This window comes from Lichenostomus cassidix, chromosome 1, assembly GCF_008360975.1.
Source record: "Lichenostomus cassidix isolate B80296 chromosome 1, HeHo_3.0, whole genome shotgun sequence".
In the NCBI taxonomy this organism is placed as follows: domain Eukaryota; kingdom Metazoa; phylum Chordata; class Aves; order Passeriformes; family Meliphagidae; genus Lichenostomus; species Lichenostomus cassidix.
In genome coordinates, this window is record NC_139479.1 from 67233838 (window position 1) to 67252639 (window position 18802).

At 36.6% G+C, this 18802-nt stretch overlaps 1 protein-coding gene across 9 annotated transcripts in view; it reads right to left on the bottom strand.

The window, feature by feature from the left end:
• Positions 1-18802, bottom strand: part of FRY (FRY microtubule binding protein) — a 227402-nt gene that overhangs the window by 97974 nt on the left and 110626 nt on the right. For all 9 annotated transcript variants that reach the window (XM_085061815.1, XM_085061823.1, XM_085061806.1 and 6 more), the window contains 8 exons: positions 17478-17531; positions 9058-9197; positions 7085-7175; positions 6610-6689; positions 6415-6495; positions 4799-4967; positions 2308-2400; positions 2115-2213 (listed from right to left, as the gene is read on the bottom strand). In XM_085061815.1, coding sequence (XP_084917941.1) covers positions 2115-2213; positions 2308-2400; positions 4799-4967; positions 6415-6495; positions 6610-6689; positions 7085-7175; positions 9058-9197; positions 17478-17531 — 807 coding nt within the window. The remainder of the gene's footprint in view (positions 1-2114; positions 2214-2307; positions 2401-4798; positions 4968-6414; positions 6496-6609; positions 6690-7084; positions 7176-9057; positions 9198-17477; positions 17532-18802) is intronic.

An 18802-nucleotide genomic window follows, 5' to 3' on the forward strand; every position in this document is an offset into this window, starting at 1 on the left:
TGCCTATTACTCCTCAAAATCTGCAGTCACAATATTTACCAAGAGACATGTCAAACACCCCAAAGAATTGTGTTAAAATACAAGGGAATGTCTGGATCTGCTGGGAGTTACATCTTGTGAAGCAAAAAATAAAAATCAAAGCAGAACCAGAAGATAGAATCTGAAATATTGGAACCCAGCCTCTTTGTAAACACTTCCTTTAACACTTATCTTGTAAAAGTTACACTAAAAAAGAAAAGCTAAATTGCACATATTAATTTTGAAACTGACTACCATTTCAGTAAGACTAAGGTTTCAGTTGTAATGCTAATATACCCAGTCAGGACTTAAAAGGTGCTAGTCAAAAATAAGGTAGCGTTGACTTTAAGATGTATTATTCTAAAAATTAAATTTTACCTTCAGTCACAGCTCAAAGTATAAACACATCACAAGTCTCAGCTTCTGTTCCAGAAACATGTAACATCAACTGCCTATAGCTAGGTTAGACCTAATATCTGGAGCAATGGCAAATGTACATTCATTTTTATTTTTATAATTTTTGTGTCCAAAATACATATGGGAGAGGATAACTGAAGTCTTCTCACAGATTACCTTCTTACCATACAGTTGAGTATGTGATGGGATCACAGAGTTTAGTAACATTACAGGAGTGTTACAACCCATCCTAAGGAAGACCCCTAGGAGGGATGATCAACCATCTCCTAGGATTTCCTAATTCTTCCATTCACTACCAAGAGAACCTTAATGACTAGCTCATGCAAGGTACTTTTAGACAGAAAGTGAAGCAAGATTAATTTCCCCATCTTGCCTGTACAGTGAGTGCACGGATTCACCAAACCATTGTTCAAACCAAATTCACTTGGTCCTGTTCAGACTTTAAAGAGTGTTCTTTCTTCCTGGAAGCCTGGAAATATGCACTGGAGCTATTTCTGTCAACTGTTTGCCTTTCCCCTCCTCCTCCTCCCTGCAATGTTTGTATTTCTAATCACACCCTCACAAGAATCTATTCTATTTTGTCACTTTTAACTATGTAGCCTCCAGTGTGGTATGTGTAGACAAGCAATCAAATGCAAAGGCCCAGCTGTGCAATCCTTTCTCAAGAACACGGTATTGACTTTGGCAAGTACGGCCACAGTTTGGGAAGTTCTATTTAATGTAAAAACTGTACAGAAAAGCTCTACCCTGCTGCAGTTCCAATAATGTTTTATTAACTCAGTAGAGTGGAACAGAGCCACACAAACACAAGCACAGGGAAATCAGAAATCCATCTCAGGCCTCCCACTAAGTCAAACTGGATCAGGACTGTGCCCCAGGGGATGCTCTGACTGTCCCCTGGGAATATTGTAAGAGGCAGAGCACAAGCACACTCCTGCAATCCTCCCAGCAGTTTCACTAGCACTAGTGACCGGCATTTGCCGAAAGAACTGGAAACAGGGAAGTCTTTTTGACTTTCCCCTAGAATGAGGGAGGACAAATGACAACTTTCCTTACTTAAAAGGTCCAAGACTTCAAAATGAATTAGCTAACGCCATACTGCTGACAGGCACTGACCCAGTTGGAGAGACAGACTGCTTAAGGCAGCCAGCATCAAACTGACTCAGATCCTCATTTAATTCAGATCAACTCATGATTCCAAAAATACACTGCAGTGCCACTGTTCATCTCACACGAAAAAAAATGAAATAGAGAGCTGCACAGTAGCCAAGTTATGGATTTAAAAGGGCATGTGTTATACATTTTTCCTTCCTACAATGTATTATTTAAGCCCTGTGAAGAGCTGTTCCCACATGCCTCATTTGTTCTCGCTTGACAAGAAGTGAACTCTATTCTTTCTCTTCTTCTCCTAATGTTTACACATAATAACTATGAGAAAACCTAACCATTTAATAATCACAGAAACAGAAGCTGAAAACATGCTTGATTTTGACTAATTTAGATAATATAATGAGCAAAATAAGCACAGTTATTTTTTGTGAACACAATAATTTTTCCTGCAAATAGAAATGTACTGGTTATAGCCAAATGCAGACAAAATGCTTTGCAATTTCCCAAGAGTCTTGCTCAGAAATATTTGTGACAAAGAATTTTAACCTCTGCTTCTTACAGTTACTAACCAATGAGTGCTTCTTTCGTGATGAAAGTTCAAGTGTTGTATCATACAGGCTTTCAACAAAGTTCCTCAGACAGGGGACATTCACTTCATTTTTAACAGCCTGAAAGAAAATTTCATGTTAATAAAACACTATTTCACAAGCTGTTATATCTAATTTAAAGAAATTATACAAACAACATAAAAAATAAACTCACAGCAGCTACAGGGACAAGAATTTCAACAAACAGTCCTGCCAGTGCATGCTTGATATCTTTGTCTTTAACTTCAAGGAAATAATGTGCGCATTCCTAAATGAAAAAAAGAACAGAAAAAACCAAGAAACATAAATTGCATATCAGCTGGAATAAAGACCTCTAAATGTTTGCTGAATGCACATCACGTGTCAGCGACTATTTTTATCCTCCAAATCCCACTGAAAACATTTGCCTATTAACTTCTAAATCTGCACTTTGCGGCAAGGACAAAGCAGGACAGAAGTCAAGATCAAGGAGCTGTTACTCTAATCCAGAAACTCTCCACTGACTCCAGCTGTGCCTGGTGGTGTTTTGGGCTGGAAATGGAGTTGGACTCAGGGACTGATCTCATGCCTTCCTGGTGTATATCTTCAGGAGCAAAACTAATAGTCAACACAGACTGCTTTACACAACACTTTAAGAGGCCAGAAAAGGAATGTAATCCTCTGGTCAGATATACAAGGCACAAGGCTGAACAATCTTATTGTAAGTATTTTTGGATAAATTTCATTGCTAGGATTCATTGCATATTAAGGGTCAATATGGAATTGTGATATGTGAGGGAAGAACCACCACAATTTCCAGCCTGCGACTGGGGATTAAGAGAGAAAGCAAAAACAGACTTTGTCCTAAACATGCAGCAAAATACTCTCCACACAGCTGTGCTGCTCAGGAAGTGAGGGAGGGGAGATAAGCATCCACCCACTTGTGTGTACAATTTCTCTGAGGAATGACAAATCCTATTGCCCCAGTTACTTCTTCTCCAGGTTCAATGCCCAAACAGCCACTGACTTTATAAGGAAGGTTCCCACTGCTCATTTTTCCTGCACATTCATGCAGAGCAGTTTACACTTGAGATCATGTGTATTTTTTCCTGTGTGCAAACAGGATTATACAGCACATGGCTTCAGTTGCTCAAGCCAGCCTGCATGAACTGGTTCTGCACTCTTTGGGGGAAGACAGGCTCATCTGGAGCTCACTCCTGAAATTAGCTCACCCTTTGAAAGTGTCCTTCACTACTACAGCAGTGTTGGTGTAACAGAGGTTTCAGATGAAACACTGCATGGAGATACTAAAACACACAAAGTGCCCAAAGAATTGAAATGTACTTCACCAAACTGAGCAAACCAGGTTTTCCTACATGCACAGTGCATCTTATGATGCAGAGAAGTAAATGTAAGAATTAATTTAGTGCTGAGATATTGTAGCAGGGGAAGGCAGAGATCCAAATTTTCAGTACTACTATATAGCAGTTTTACCGCAGATTTCACTAGTAGTGAACACCAGATAAAGCTGTGGCACAAACTCATTCACTTATCAAGTCAAGTGCACTGAACACACATTACTCTGATATTTTGCCAGCTCTGGATAATTTAGTTTAAATCGACACATACTAGTATGAGTCTGTATAATTAAGAGTAAGGTAAGAAGAAAAATTACCTTTTTCTATGTTGTTAAATATGTCTTAAATATGCTATTACATATGGTTTAAAATACATTGCAAAGCTGAAATAGAATGTGCTTCCTGTTCAGGACTTAAGAGAAATAGTTTAGTGTGTCTGTCTGCCTGTATATTTGTATTCTAATGCCAAATCCTTACTTGTGGGCATATAACATTGATTTTTTTTCTCCATTTACACCATTGATAAGCTAATCTTTACATGGAGGTTTATATAAAACATTTATTTTACTGGATGAGTGGCTACAAACCTTATAACCACAAGGGTGATCCCAAGAAAAAACAGGGGAATAGAAAGGTTGAGCTAAAGAAACCTGCTGGTGGGAACAGAACCAGTTGCACATTACCAGCAAGAATGCTGAAACATGAAATGGTTTCATATCTTTAACAAAATGATGTAATCTATTAATTTAAAGCATTCATTGTAGTCAAACTATGCTCTGTACTAGTGACTTTTAAACCAGGAGGGTACAGAATGCACCCTACAGGAAACAGTGAAGGTGTGGTGGAAGGAGAGAACACCTCCAAAGCAAATTCCATCCAGCCTTTGCCTCAATTCCTTGTCTCCTCCTCAGAAAGCACTTAGAAACCTCCATTAGAAGTTCCTCTCTTTCCTGGAAACAATGTCAGCGTAGGAAGATTCATTTTGGAGGCAGTGAGCAGTTAGGGAGACACAGCTAGGCAGGGACACAGGGCAATTGACAGCTGTGGAATAGCAGCATGGAAGGTCTGGGGTCTACAGAACAAAATCACTTCTAGCTGGAGGGTGAGGTGTAGGGACTAGAAGTACATGACTGATGACAAGCTGGTATGGAAGGACACACTCCAGAGACTGGAGAGGTTCAGAACTGAGGGGTTCAGAACTAGCAGAAAGTAGCTGCAAATATGTTTATGTGGAAATGACATATGGAAAATTTCCTAGAATATTACATGAAGGATAAAGGCTAGCCCATTCAAAAAGGTCTGGAAAAGTTATATATTTAAGAATTTTACCTGCATAAACTGAAGAGAAGCTTCAAAGTCCTCCACAGGATACATCTTAATGCGAAAGAATTTCATTCCCATTATAAGACTGATAATGCTTTGAACTACATACGGGCTTTGTTCTTTGTGCCGCAACTCTTTTAACTCTGCCATAAATTTCTTCTTAACAGCAGGAAATCTGTGAATGCAGATTGGTTAGCTCCAAAAAGTTCAAAATCAACATTTGAAATGTTTTGTAAGGTATATAAACTGGGAAAAACCTAAAGAAGATAAAACTTAGGTTGTATAAAAGTACCATTTCATTCTGTATGTGAATAGATTTTTTTTTGTTTAGCTTTCTTTCACTTCAAATAAACTGAGAAAATGAAGCATACAGCCTAATCCTTGTCCTTTTAGATAACCACATATTTCAAGTTCTTTTATTACCTTGTACTACTTTTATATAAGAGCTAACAATATAATTAAAATAACCCCTTGACATGTTTTTAAAAAATCCATGATAGAAGATAGCTATCTTGCAATATTTTCAAAAGAAAATGTTTATATTATAACCCTGAAAATATTCAGATACCCAGTTTCTCCCTTCAGTTTTTGGTCCCCTCCAAAAATCTATTGAAGGTATTTTTGGAGACACCCTGTCCATAAAAATGATATACAGAAAGATCATCCAACAGGACCTTCTGCTATTCTTGAGACAAAATGAAAAGAATGTAATATTCATGGATAGGTGTAGCATGTAACAACCTTTTGCTGTCACCTTGAATTGAAAGAAACATGTAAGCAAAAAGAAGCCCTTCCTTCAGTGACAGAAACATCTTAGAAAGGCCCTTCAGAACTCTGACAGTCAGCTTGAAGTCTTTGGATCCAGATGCAACTTCTCCCTTTGCATTTGACCCAGCCAATTTAGAAGCCCAGGTAAGGCCTTAGGTGAATTTATACAATTTCTGGAAACGCAAACTGTTTTCAAGGCAAACTGACCAGTTTTGTGGAGTTGAGACTCATCCTCAGCAACACCAAAAGGTCACAAGACATATATCATTACATCAAAGCAGTAAATTTCATCCTCTCCTTAGTTTGTGGTGTAAGTGTATGATGAGCTGTCATACTGGGTACATGAGTTTCTGAGTTTGACTGTTTTCAGATTCAAAATTTAAGATCTAACCCACAAAGTGTTTTGTGTCATCTGCTCTAAATGAAGGGTTCAGAAGCAGATGCATTAAGTTCTGAGCTGAAATAATTGCAGAGAGTCTTAATATTGTTTCTGTGTAGGAGGATGGCCATTTATAGGGTTGCCCAGCTGAAGGAAAAATAGCATCTAGAAAAAAACTAGTTAAAATAGCTCTCTTCAGCCCTTTGGGCTTTCTACAGACGTCATTGCTGAGATAAGAAAAATAATGTTTTTGTAGTTGAGTTGAATTTATTCAGTATCACTGGACTAGATGCAGAAAGCCTGTGATTCCCTAGAGGCCTATGTTCTAGAACATCTGGATAAATAGAAGGCCAATGAACTGAAATGACTTATTCCTACAGAATATTTAAGAAAGTGAGAAAATCAGAATATTCACATGCTAAGTAAATAGACTTTGTCATATTTATCAGGGAAATATATATTTAATTTTGCTTACTTTGCTTGAGCTAAAACACCTATTACTTCTGCATACAAATCTGCAACAATGTGCATATTTCCAGTGTTAGGACCAAGGTACCTAGCAAGAGACAAGAAAGAATTATCAGCTGAGAAGGCATACTGTTTAAACCACAACTATTAAAAAAATAAGAAAGCATTTTTAATAGAATTTTTGCATGAAAAAGAGCCTTACCCTTCTTTGTACTTAAAGTGCTTGAACGCCAAGTTAATAACATCATTTACCAAACTGTCTATTACAGGATGAAGTGGAATCTGAAAATACAAAATAAAACATAACAAGTACACATATACTACACTAGTGCTAGTATTACTCATGGCTATCATCCATTCAGAAATATGATATCAGTTCAAATAGCGTGTAGCTAACAACATAGCTAAAATGAGCCAGCCATTTAATGTTTATTTAGTTTTGAACAGAAATACTTTAGCTCAAAAGACTTGGCAAAGTAAAGTCTGTATGAGCACAGAATACTAAGTGTCTTACAGGTGCAAGAAAGACAACAATGAACAAGCATGCAGAATGTACTTCATGTTTTTCTTATAATCTTAAAGATGCAAATAGAAAGAGGAATCCCAAAATTGACATGCATGAGTAATTTTCATGATTTATTAGTTAATGGATAATTTATAAACTGAAAAACTCATACCTGTTTCAAAACTTCTATTAATACTAAAGAAAAAATAAAATCAATAGCCAGATCTCTTCTCTCCATTAAATAGTCCCTCTGCTGCTCATCACTGCAAAATCAAACCAAGAAACACAATATTTTGGAGATTTGTCACAATTCATATCATATGCCTTCTTCAATCACACAAGCACAGATAACAGGGAATTGTGTTCTACCTTTTAAACTGCAGTCCAGCATTGCAGATAGTAATGTACAGTTATGCTCTTAAAATCTGAGACAAACAGACAGAATCTAACTTGTTACTGTGATACTCCTTCAAATGCTGAAATATCACTATCCATTCCCTCCCTCATTTTTCCAAATAAAGAATCACAATAATAAAAAACTAAAACAAAAGCAAGAAAACGTGTGGATTCTGTATTCCAACAAATGCATTTAATTTCAAATTCCTTGCTCATGACACCATTTAGACCATTCTAAATTGCACTTTAGAGGCAAATGTAACTTTGAGCTATCAAATTCATATTTAGAGTTGTCATGAATTTTGAAAAATGCCATAAAAGCACCAACAGAGAATTCACAACCAAACTACATTATCTTTTAAAAACTGTTTCAGTGTTAATTTTTTAACCTTGGCAACACTTGTCAAACATTTCAAATATATTCCTTGCACAGAACAACACAGAGGAATAAAAGTCTGAGGTGAACAGCTGCAATACAAATACAAAAAAATACCTATTTGGATCATGAAATCAGAGTTTCCAAGTGTACTGAAAAGATAACATGAAATATAAAGTACTTTTGGTAAAATTAAAGGAACAGTTCTGCAGTCTATTTGAAGCATTTAACACAATTTCAGTGAGATTTTTGTGTAAATTCAGCACAATTCTTACAAACGTTGAGAGTTTTAGTGATTTCAATGGTACTTATGTGCTTGTAATAAAACAGGTGTTTAAGAGTATAATTTGATCAGTGATGAAGTAAGTTATTTACATTTTGGTTTCCTTTAGTTTTACATTAACTGGAGAAAGGACTGGTTATATGTTCTTTCTGTAACACTACCCATTGACAGAATGGCCTTATTTCACTGCTAAGCTGACTTTCAACTACATTTTGGGTGGAGTTCCCAAAGATACCTATTTATGAGCAGGTAGCTGTGGAACAAGTTAAGAGAAAAGCAATTCAAGGCAGGGATTCATCTCACCCAAAAGTAGACATCTAATTGATGAACTATGTCTTCATACTGCCTACTTCTGCTGACATAAAGAGCCTGAAAGTTTCTAATTCAGGTTAATTTCTGCCCTACCTCTTTGTTCCATCAACTATTGCCTTTTGCAGTCACTGGGTTATAATATAATGTGAAGAACTGCCAGTGCATTTCTAAACACCAGATCTGACAGTGTTGGTTCTCCTCCTGTTTCACTGAAGTGTGTAAACGAAGCACTGAAATATTCAGAAAACCCCCAGATTTGAAGAATGTATCTGAACCACACTGCCACACCTCAGTATAACCAGGACCGATCTGCTGCCTTATCACTGAGGAACTACTGATATAATTTTTTTTGGTGTGCTTGTTACTTTAAAGAGGTATGTTGCTAAAACTCTCCAACTAAGTCTCAAGTTTTCAGATTGAGGATGGGTAAATGTGAAATTTTTATGTATAAGCAGAACACTATATAAGAGAAATTCTTCCAAGTGACACAGAATTATTACCTGATCACTTGAGTAAATACAATTTATACAAACTGGTATTCGAATTACATGAAAGCATCCAAAACATCAGTAAGACAAACACAACACCACTGTTTTGATTGAACTATGAGGAGCGTAACTTGAAAGACACAATTATTCCATCCATCAATAAGCCAAGAGTTCCAGGGACAAGCAGAATAAAAGTAACACCTTCAAGTAACTGTTACCTCACAAAAGCTGATGGGTGAAATGTAACACATTTTACCTGAGAATTTATGTACACATATTCAAAAACATACCTTTTGGATTTAGTGCTTGTTCTTGGTCTGTATTCATGAGATTCATCTTCTATGCCATTCTGCCTTTTATACCAATCAAACAAAGTGCGCAGGATAGAGGGTAGACAATATTCTGAAAGTGAGCTCATTGAGCTTATAACCTATTGGCAAAATACAACAAAGCAACAAATGAAATGCTCTTTAAATGTCCCCTAGTCCTTAAAAAAAGTACTAATTTAATGGTTGCTTCTTGTTTTCATCCAATTATTGAGAAACAGGGTACAAGCAGTGACTTAATATTCTGCATTTCCTGTCTTTAAAAGATGTGCACACATGGCACGCAGGAACATGGTTTAGTGGTGGACTTGGCAGTGTTTGGTTTGTGGTTTAACTTGATGATCTCAAAAGTATTTTCCAACCTAAAAGAAGCTATGATTCTATAAAACATAAGCAGAAATGCAATACTGTAGTGTATGTTGATACAGTCTTTACTTTGATGATATTAAAATGCATTGAAATCATGTATCACATCTTTTGACACACCAGAAAACCATCTAGTTCTTCAAGCAGTTATTTTGATTTGTTACACAATGTTGATTTGAGTTCAAACACATTGTAAGGAAAGAAAAAGTAATGAATCAGAGGTACTGTCTTCAGGGATTATATCTGACTGCTGGATGCCTCTTCTGGAAACTCAGAATATATTGAGAAACACCACAAGTCCTGCAATAATTTTAAGCAGCTGACCATGCATTTGCATGCATCATTCTCTTAGGCTCACACAACTGAAAACTTAGGCTTCTCTTTATACATAGGAAAATATTTACAGTTTCTTGTGTCTTTGTGTGCACAAATAAACAAAACATAGTTTAGAATTATTCCTTAGAAGCTCCTGATTAAACAGCTCCAGTGGCATACAGGATAAGAAGATTACTGCTCACACAGTATTAACTGTGTCACCAATTACAGAAATGTTACTGAGTATGTTGGAGTGAACTATGACTTAAACTTCCTATTATGGGAAATCATAAAAGATACAAAACATGGAAAGATCAAAAAGTAGGGTGAAAACCCCTCCCATTATTACACAAGAAGACAATATGTGTATTGCAACTGAATGTTCATTACAGCTACAGAATTTGTGGACATTCTAAGAAAATAGAAAACAACTATTTAAAATAGGGAAGAAATCAGTGATCTGGAGATTTTTGACCACCTCAAGATCATGCAGGGCTTGCCTCTGCGAAGTACTGAGTATAAGCAGTGAAGAGCTGAAGTGTGTACTACATGACAAGTAATTAACTATGTCAGGTTTATCTACCTGCTTAAACTTAAACCAGCACATTTCAATGGTTGTGGAAAACCAGCAGAGTTTAATGTGTCATGAATAACACCAAACTTGTGTGAATGCTGTGACTAAGACAAGAGCAAAATTGGCAGACCAAGCATCTTACACACAATTCCCAAGTAGTACTAAAGCCTTAAATGAGAACTTTTGTGGATGACACTTAGTCTAGATGAATAACTCTGAATCTCTTTTGCAGTTTTTCAGCCTCAGGATTTAACTAATTCATAGTGACACTGTGGTCTGAAGTTAATGAGAGATTTTGAGGAGGAAGTATTATTATTCAGGCATTATGGCCTAAAAATAAACATAGTGCATTAGAAAGATAGAACAACTGCTCCTGTAAAATTAAAAGTTTCTGTAGAATAGTACTTTTGGAAAAATTTCAATCTAGTGTTTGCAATGTATTTTATTACTTGAAATATGAAATATGCTGTAAAAGATGTCATGAAGACCCTGCTTGCAGCAGTGACAGGAGGCTGTTCGTGAAGAATTACTACAGGACTTCAGGTTCAATTATACCAAAGACTTCTAGTGTTAAGGCTTCAGACAAATACTCAGAAGAAATCAATCACCTGGTGTCAGGGCAAACTATTCACTACCAACTCACTTCTCTGTTGTTTTCCAAAATTTATTGTGAAGCTGGCACAAGACTGCTTGTTAATGATGAGATACAATGAAAAGGGGTTTGCTAGGGAAGACAAGAATAAAATCATAAAATCATAGAATCACAGAATGGTTTGGGTCAGAAGAGACCTTAAAGGTCATCTAATTCCAACCTCCCTAACATTGGCAGGGACACCTTCCACTAGACCAGGTCGATCTAAATCTCAACCAACCTGGCTTTGAACATTTCCAGGGATGGGGCATCCACAGCTTCTCTGAGCAACATGTTCCAGTGTCTCATCAGCCTCACAGTAAAAAATATCTTCCTTCCGTTTAGTTAAAATTGACCCTCTTTAAGTTTAAAACCCTTAGCCTTTGTCCTACGTCCACAGACTCTACTAAAATGTCTGTCCTCATAGACCTAAATATCCTTTCAGAAATCACAGTATTTAACTATAAATGAAAAGTTGTTTCAATCAGGTCTTCCTGCATGTTCACTGACATATTCATCACTGCTGTTCTCTAAATCCCAGCTACACAATTTCACCAGAAAAGTAAAAGTACATCCTGGTAAATCTTTTCGTGCCATACTTACTTTGCTGAATTTACAGTGCCTGTCTTCATTTGGGATAAAATGTCAATATAGCCTTTTTTTTTTTTTTTTTTAATCTTTCTGTCATTGCACTTTTAAGACAGGAAGGAAGGGTGGACTGGGAAAAGACCTGGCTCTCAGGGAACAGGAAGGGAGGGAAGTCTAGCCAGCGTGCTGGTTACTCAACCCTTTCATTTACTGGAAGTAAGTCCAGGAGTGAGATGAATTCTAGCTCTGTGCTGCTCCTGAAAGGGAGTGCACAGATGTACAAATATGTCCTTGTTGGACAAATGATCATATTCTTCCATCATAAATGAACTACCTACTGTATAGCTTAAGGATAAGAAAGCTGTACAAGCAGGGAGCTGTTTAAAACCTGTGTTCACAGAGCATTAAATATACTTTATGAAAATGCTTAATATTTGTTTTGGACTAAAATGCAGGAGTAAATTTAATGAAATTCTGTTCATATATCTCCCTACAATTTATATACTTTCATAAAAGTCTTGTTATATTGTCAAAATACAAATATAAGAAACGTTTCAACTAACAGCAAGGTGATGCTGATTACCTTTTTTATTTCCCTTTTGAATTTATTTGTGCTTTAACAGCAAATATATTCAAAACTGCACCAAAGTTCCAACAGTATCATTAATTTTTGGCCCAGCATTTTTTTTGTACACCATATATGTCAGTATGTATGTTCAATGAGCATTTTATTACCGTTTCAATAAAGCAGTACTGCAGTGCTTCATTTTTGCACAGTGTTGGTTTAATTCTCGTGAATTTTTTTTTTCGCACACTGTCTGCATATTTTATCTACAAAGAATTGTTGTGTAGATTCTAAATAATGGACAAGCACAAGTGAGATTTTACACCTTCTATCACTGCTGCTGAATGCATTTGTGATTGTGGACCACAGTCTCTGATAGGAGACTGTGGATCTCCTATCATTCACATCTTTGTTCTAAGCCTTTTTTTTGGATGGTGCTATGAAGTTAAGTCTCCCTGGAAATGGTTAAAACTGGTAACTATTCCGGTTGAACTAACTAGTTTTCATTTATGGCCTTGGCTTTGTAAGACAAAAAAGAAAGCAGGACCTTTTAGTACCATAATTTTGTGGATGGGTAATTTCAGCTATCTTGTTTATACATTACTAACGTTCATAGCTGTTTTACTGCCAGCATAACAGTTTACGTGAAAACCCATTTATTTTTAGTGGACAGCAAGTTCCGTTCTGAAGCTGTTACCTTTAATTTTGCTTTCAGATGTACTTCTTTATAGACTGCTTGAATCCAAATCTGTGACCAGGAGCCAAAGGTTGTTTTATGACCCCATGACACCATTTCTTATACTTTCTCTACCATGTGCTTTTTGTCAGTGAAGAAGGACAATGTGAAAAACTCAGGGAATGGCAAAACACAAAAGGGGCCAACTGACAATGTTATCAGTATTCACGTACTACATTTAAAAAATATAATATTGGATAAGAATAATTATCAGTATGTCATGTATCATGCTTAGGCTGTTATGAAAAAGGACACTTAATCATTAGTATGCTGCTTAGTGTCTTATTTGTTTATTGCATTTCCCACATATTATTATTATTATTATTATTAATTGTAGTTTCCCTTTTTTACCTTGGCTGATTTTTTTCATCTCCTAAAATATATATAAAAGATTAAACATTTTTGCTTTCCAATCTGTATTCTCCAACCTATTGCGCTTCTAAGAAGATAGCAGTAAAACTGAAACAAGAACAAGCTTTTGTGCAGTTTATGCTGAAACTCCTGCAACAGGCACCTCACATAGATAGCTTCATATGAAAACTAAGCCTTCCTGTAAATTTTCACTTCCACGGCCAAAACATTACTTTCATTTTGTGCTTTTATATGGAAAACTGTCTGTAGCTCAGTCCAAGATTATACAGTGCCCTTCTTCTGCCTCCAGTGTTCTCAGTTCATGGAACATTTGTACACCTTGGTAAGAACAAAAGATACATTAATAGAGGCTGAGAAAAGAGCAATAAAAATGTTTCCTTAGGTGAGGATAAGCCTCTTGGAGAATTATGGGGTTTTGCTAGCTTTTGATCTTTTCATGTACTGCAATTTTATGATTTCCTGTAATAGGAAGTTTAAGTCATAGTTCACTAGTACAACATTTAATAACATTTCTGTAATTGGGGACACAGAGCATGGAGCAGTAATGGAGTAGTAATGCTCTTTGCCAATAGGCAGCTAGAGTTGTCTAATCAAGGACTTTCAAACCATGATTTAAAATATACTATAAAAATATTTAAAACCATATGAAAAAACCTACATAACTTCCTGTATATATTTTCTTTATGTACATGCATACCTGAAAAGGAAAACACTGAGTGTAAGGAATGTAGTTTGTTAGGCTAATGGCAAGACATTCAGCAAGTCAGGGTAAGTATCATCACTACATACATTGCTCAAGATCCTATTATTTGTTCGAGGAGGGTGATGCAATTGGCAGCCAGACATCCTGTCTGCTGAACAGCAGACACTGACTACACCTGTGTGGAGAGAAACAGCTCTGCCTGGGCCCAGTCAGGTTTCCAGACGTTGGATCCATCACCATCATCACAACCAGTGTTCTTAAAATGGTGTTTGAGAATAGAAGGAAAAAATGCTGGTTCTCAGGGAGCCAGAGATAGAACTATTTAAGGGTAGTAAGCAATGCTTTCATAACCATCTCAAATGGTTTGGGAGTTTCCATGTTGAGCTTCATGCTGATTACTTTGGCTAGTCAAAGTTCCATTCTGCTTATTGTTGCCATTTTTTGGATTATTTTTGTCACCTCTGAAGCTGACTTGCAAAACAAATTTTAAATCAGGTCATGTCTTACTTCTGCTGCTTTATAATTTATCATTAAAAGATTGAGCTCAGATATTTTAAAGTGACTAGCAACCTACTCACTTCAGCATTACCTATAAATTTCACTCAAATTGAATAGAGATAATTTTGATAATGTTAAAAAAAGAAAATTAGGTTCCTCTGACAGTGCATCACTTTATATGTCCTAAAACTGAAAGTAAAAATCATTAGACACTGCTTGGAAAAGTTTTTTCATGGGGATTCTCCCTCTTTTCCCCCTTCATATCTGTAGTAAAAGTATCAGGAATGTCATGGCTGGCCTTTTTTAGTTTTTGCTTGATGACTTTATGGTTTTCAGAAATACAAGCTAAAGCTTTCCACACCTTAACTGGAAAGGGGAAGTAAGGGATTACCAACCTGGTCTTCCTTCCTTCCTTCATCCCATTGACTCTTCAAATAGTTGAGTTAACTTCAAAAATAAAACTTGCATAGTTTCACTTAAAAGCACATGCCTTCTTACTTGGGTTTTGGTATCATGTCAAATCATGATCTTAAGAGTTTCCCAGGAAGACCACACCTTCATTTTATTATCTATACTTTCATGATGACTTTATAATACTTGCATGTTATCATTTGAAAAACAGCTTTACAATGAGATATAATCACATAATCTACTGAGTGAAACACGCCAAGTAAAGAAAGACTTTTTGCTCTATTTTCCTGTCACTAGCTCAGTTCTACCAAATTTCTACTGTGTACTACAAAATTTTGAATGCACATAATTTCAATACAACTTAAACCATTCCACGACTGTGAAAATCATGCAAATTAGCTGAACTAAAATTATTTTATTAAGTATAAACCATGTTCTTGAAAACTGGCTCGTAAGCCAGGTTGAGGTCCCATCTGCCAATCACAGGTGTACATCAATCCCAGGATCACTAGAACATCTCAAGATAATAATGCTATTACAGCAGAAAACAATGTGAAATCTGAAAAGGGAAACATTGCCAGCAACCTGGCCTGAGGCAGACAAATAATTACTAAAATTTCAGTTTAAATAGTTTGTTTTGAAAATTTCAAGCAACTGAAAGCAAGGTTTTCTGACAAGATGTCTACGGCAATCTCACCACTGTACTTTTCTATCAACTCTGCACATAGGTAGGACCCCAGATATGCAGACAGAAAGATATATGAATGTCATATATAACAAAATTTAGCTTTGTGTTTTGTCTGCATCTGTTTGGTTTTGTTTTTTTTCTCCTGCCTGCATTCAGGGTAAATTGCTACAGTAGTAAACACATAGTTGTTTCACTCTAGGAAGCATTTGCTGTCCTCATTAAATGATCTTGACTCAATTACTCAATTTTCTGTCTACTTATCAATAACTCAGAGAAACAAATCTTCCTTTTAAAGGGCCACAATATGCCATAAATTTTTAATCAAGTCATGGCCACCCATTATGAGTTTGTGTAATACACTGCAGGAACAGCATCACAAGGTTTGAATCTGGGTGGCTTAGTTTGTTTTTACTTTCCCATTTGAGTGTAGCACTCTTCCCACAGGAAGGAAAAAAATATGCCTATAAAATTAAGGTCAGAATAACACAAAGAACTTCATGAGGCAGGTAGGGAGGACTCAGAAAGCAAGCAGCCTCCTTTAGGCTACAGTGGCTGGTCTCCCTGCAGGGTCTCTGTGGTCAGTGAAGCAGACAGGGAGCTCCCGATTACAATGCCAAAGTCTCACCTCCTCTGTTCACCTCCTGCTCTGAGCAGCCCTCCAAGCAGGCTACCTCTCCCCAAAAAGCAGCTACAGAACAGTCTAGAGTGTGTCACTTTGTCAAGCTAAAATTATAACGTGAGTCTTAGTGAATGCCAGTGCAGTCTGATAAGGCATCTTTACTTCTAGTGAAATGTCCCAGAAAAGTCAATTGAATGCTCATCTGAGGTGCTAAAGTTCTACTTACGCCTGCCTCCACTCCAAAGTTAATCAATACGGTACCTGCAGCCTATGGCATTAGTCACAGCTGACTTTGGAGTTGTTACTGCTGCTGCTGCTTCCACTGTCTTTCTGTCCTGTGTTTCTGGCGCTGCTGGCAGCACAGTGGTGTGGGCAAATGTGGAGCCAGCAGCAACACTGTCAGCAACAGCACACCTAGAGTTTATCATTCTTCTTCATGGGGAGTGAGATTTGCCACTTTTGGCATCCTTGATGCAACTTAAACTCTTTTGAACCTATCTTCCTTTATTTCAAAATTGGTTATTCTAGATGCTGCTCACAAAAAGGAAAACTGCTGAAAAAATAAATTGCTTTATAGAATCAATTAGAAGTGTGTATATTGCTGTTGGTTTTATTTTTACACTTGTCCTATTTCCCTTACATAATATATTTATTAATCTAATGCCATATACAAATTTCATTTTATTACTTACAATTTTATTCTACTAAATGAAATCTAACCAATTATATAAATTCTACTTATTTTCAATAGTTTTCCCCTAACCACCATTTTTCTAGTACCTTGTCATATCCAGGCATTTATCCTAACAGTTGAATTTCTACTTAATTTTAAATACAACAGGCTGGCTCAGCCATTCGAAGCACAGCACACATGTAAGTCATGCTGAGTCACAGCTACAAAGTAGACTGATGAGATTGATGGCAATGACCATGATTCTACAGGCCCTCATATTAAATGTACAAGAAACCTCATAAAAGACTGGGAGCCACACTCCTGTTTCAAAACCCACATATTCTGAAAAGATACAAATTTTGTTTCAAAAGCTCCATCGGGGAAGCAGTCAGGAAATAATACATGTGCCTAACACACTATAAAAAGTAACAAGTTCTATGGCAGAAAAATACCAAGCTTAAAAACAGAGGGAAAATCCTTCCAATTTAAACCCAAAAATGGTTAGGCAAGCACTTATCATTCTACCAAAGTACATCGAGAGAGGTTGCTTTTGCAGTGTGCAACAATAGCATAAAGACAGTACAATGCCTTCGAAATATTTTTCTTTTAGGCTGAGGAATGGAAATGCAATTTCAAGTGTCTTACTTGATCAAACTGGGGATCTTCTCCTCGTTGCAGAGATTTGGTCAGTGGCTTCTCCTAAAAGAAAATATATTAAATACTTATTACTTAAGATCATATCATATATTCTATCAACTCTACTATTATTTTTTGTTAGATTTTTTAATCATATAATGTACCTCCTGATCCGATCCTGAAGATACCAGGATATTTGTTTCATATGCAAAGGAGGCCTCTGCATATGTATCAGCCAATACTGACAGAGTGTCTTTAGTGACTTTGGAGTCTTTTCACAAAAGAGAAGGATTGGCCATTCATTGCATCTGATTTGGTGCTCACATTGATGACAAGTTCTTTCAATATCCTAAAAAACACCTAGTATTTCCTCTAGTACATAACCAAGGTGCTGTATTCAGTTACATGATGTATCTTGTTATAAAACTACTAGGCAATACAACCATGTCCATAGATATAATGCATCATGAAGGGCATACTGAAAGAAAGGTGATCTTAGAAGAATCACTGACCACAGAGTTCATTTTTAAGGAAGACAATGGTGGGGAAAATTATTACTAAAAAATTTTAAAAAGGTGGTTTTGGAATGGAAGCAAATTTTCAGGTCATATTCTCAGAATAACTGGTAAAGCCAAAAAGAACTGCCCAACTCAGAAAGAGTAACCACTTGTGAACATTCATTCATCTTCATGGCTTTTTTCTCAAGCAGGCTGAACTACTGAGACATGGCCAATATTCTAGATGGATGCAACAGTATACAAAACATGAATCTCCTAAACCACAATGAAAATAAACAATACATAAGGGCAGATGACAGTCTGAAAAACACGTCAGTTGTCACCATCACATTTCTGCTGTGAATTACACTACTGTTTCTGGTGTCTGAAATGTGCCAGTGCCTTATTCTTCTGTAAATCATGAATCTTTCTTCTCCTACAGCTGCAAGATTGGGGCTCTCCCACCAGTTTAGAATGGGATTTTGTGTTCAGCTTTCAACAAACTATTACACCCATCAGCATCTGTTAATGCAGAAGGCAAAATACCATCATTGCCAGGGGATATTAGATACAAAATAAAGAAATCTGTAAAGCTGATGAGATAAGGCAATGGAGAAACTTAAGTTAGAATGAAGATCTCTATTATTTACTGTTTTTCTCAGGAGCAAATGTTGCCCAGTATAATCTGCTGACTGATTTTGAAATTAATTATGCTGATCCACTTGTAATGCCAGCTGGCAAGGAGGCCAACTGTGGGGTGACTGCAGTATCCCCTGACTACCTACCAAATAAAAAATCAACAAAATGTTTTCTACTGACTCACTGATTTACCCAGAA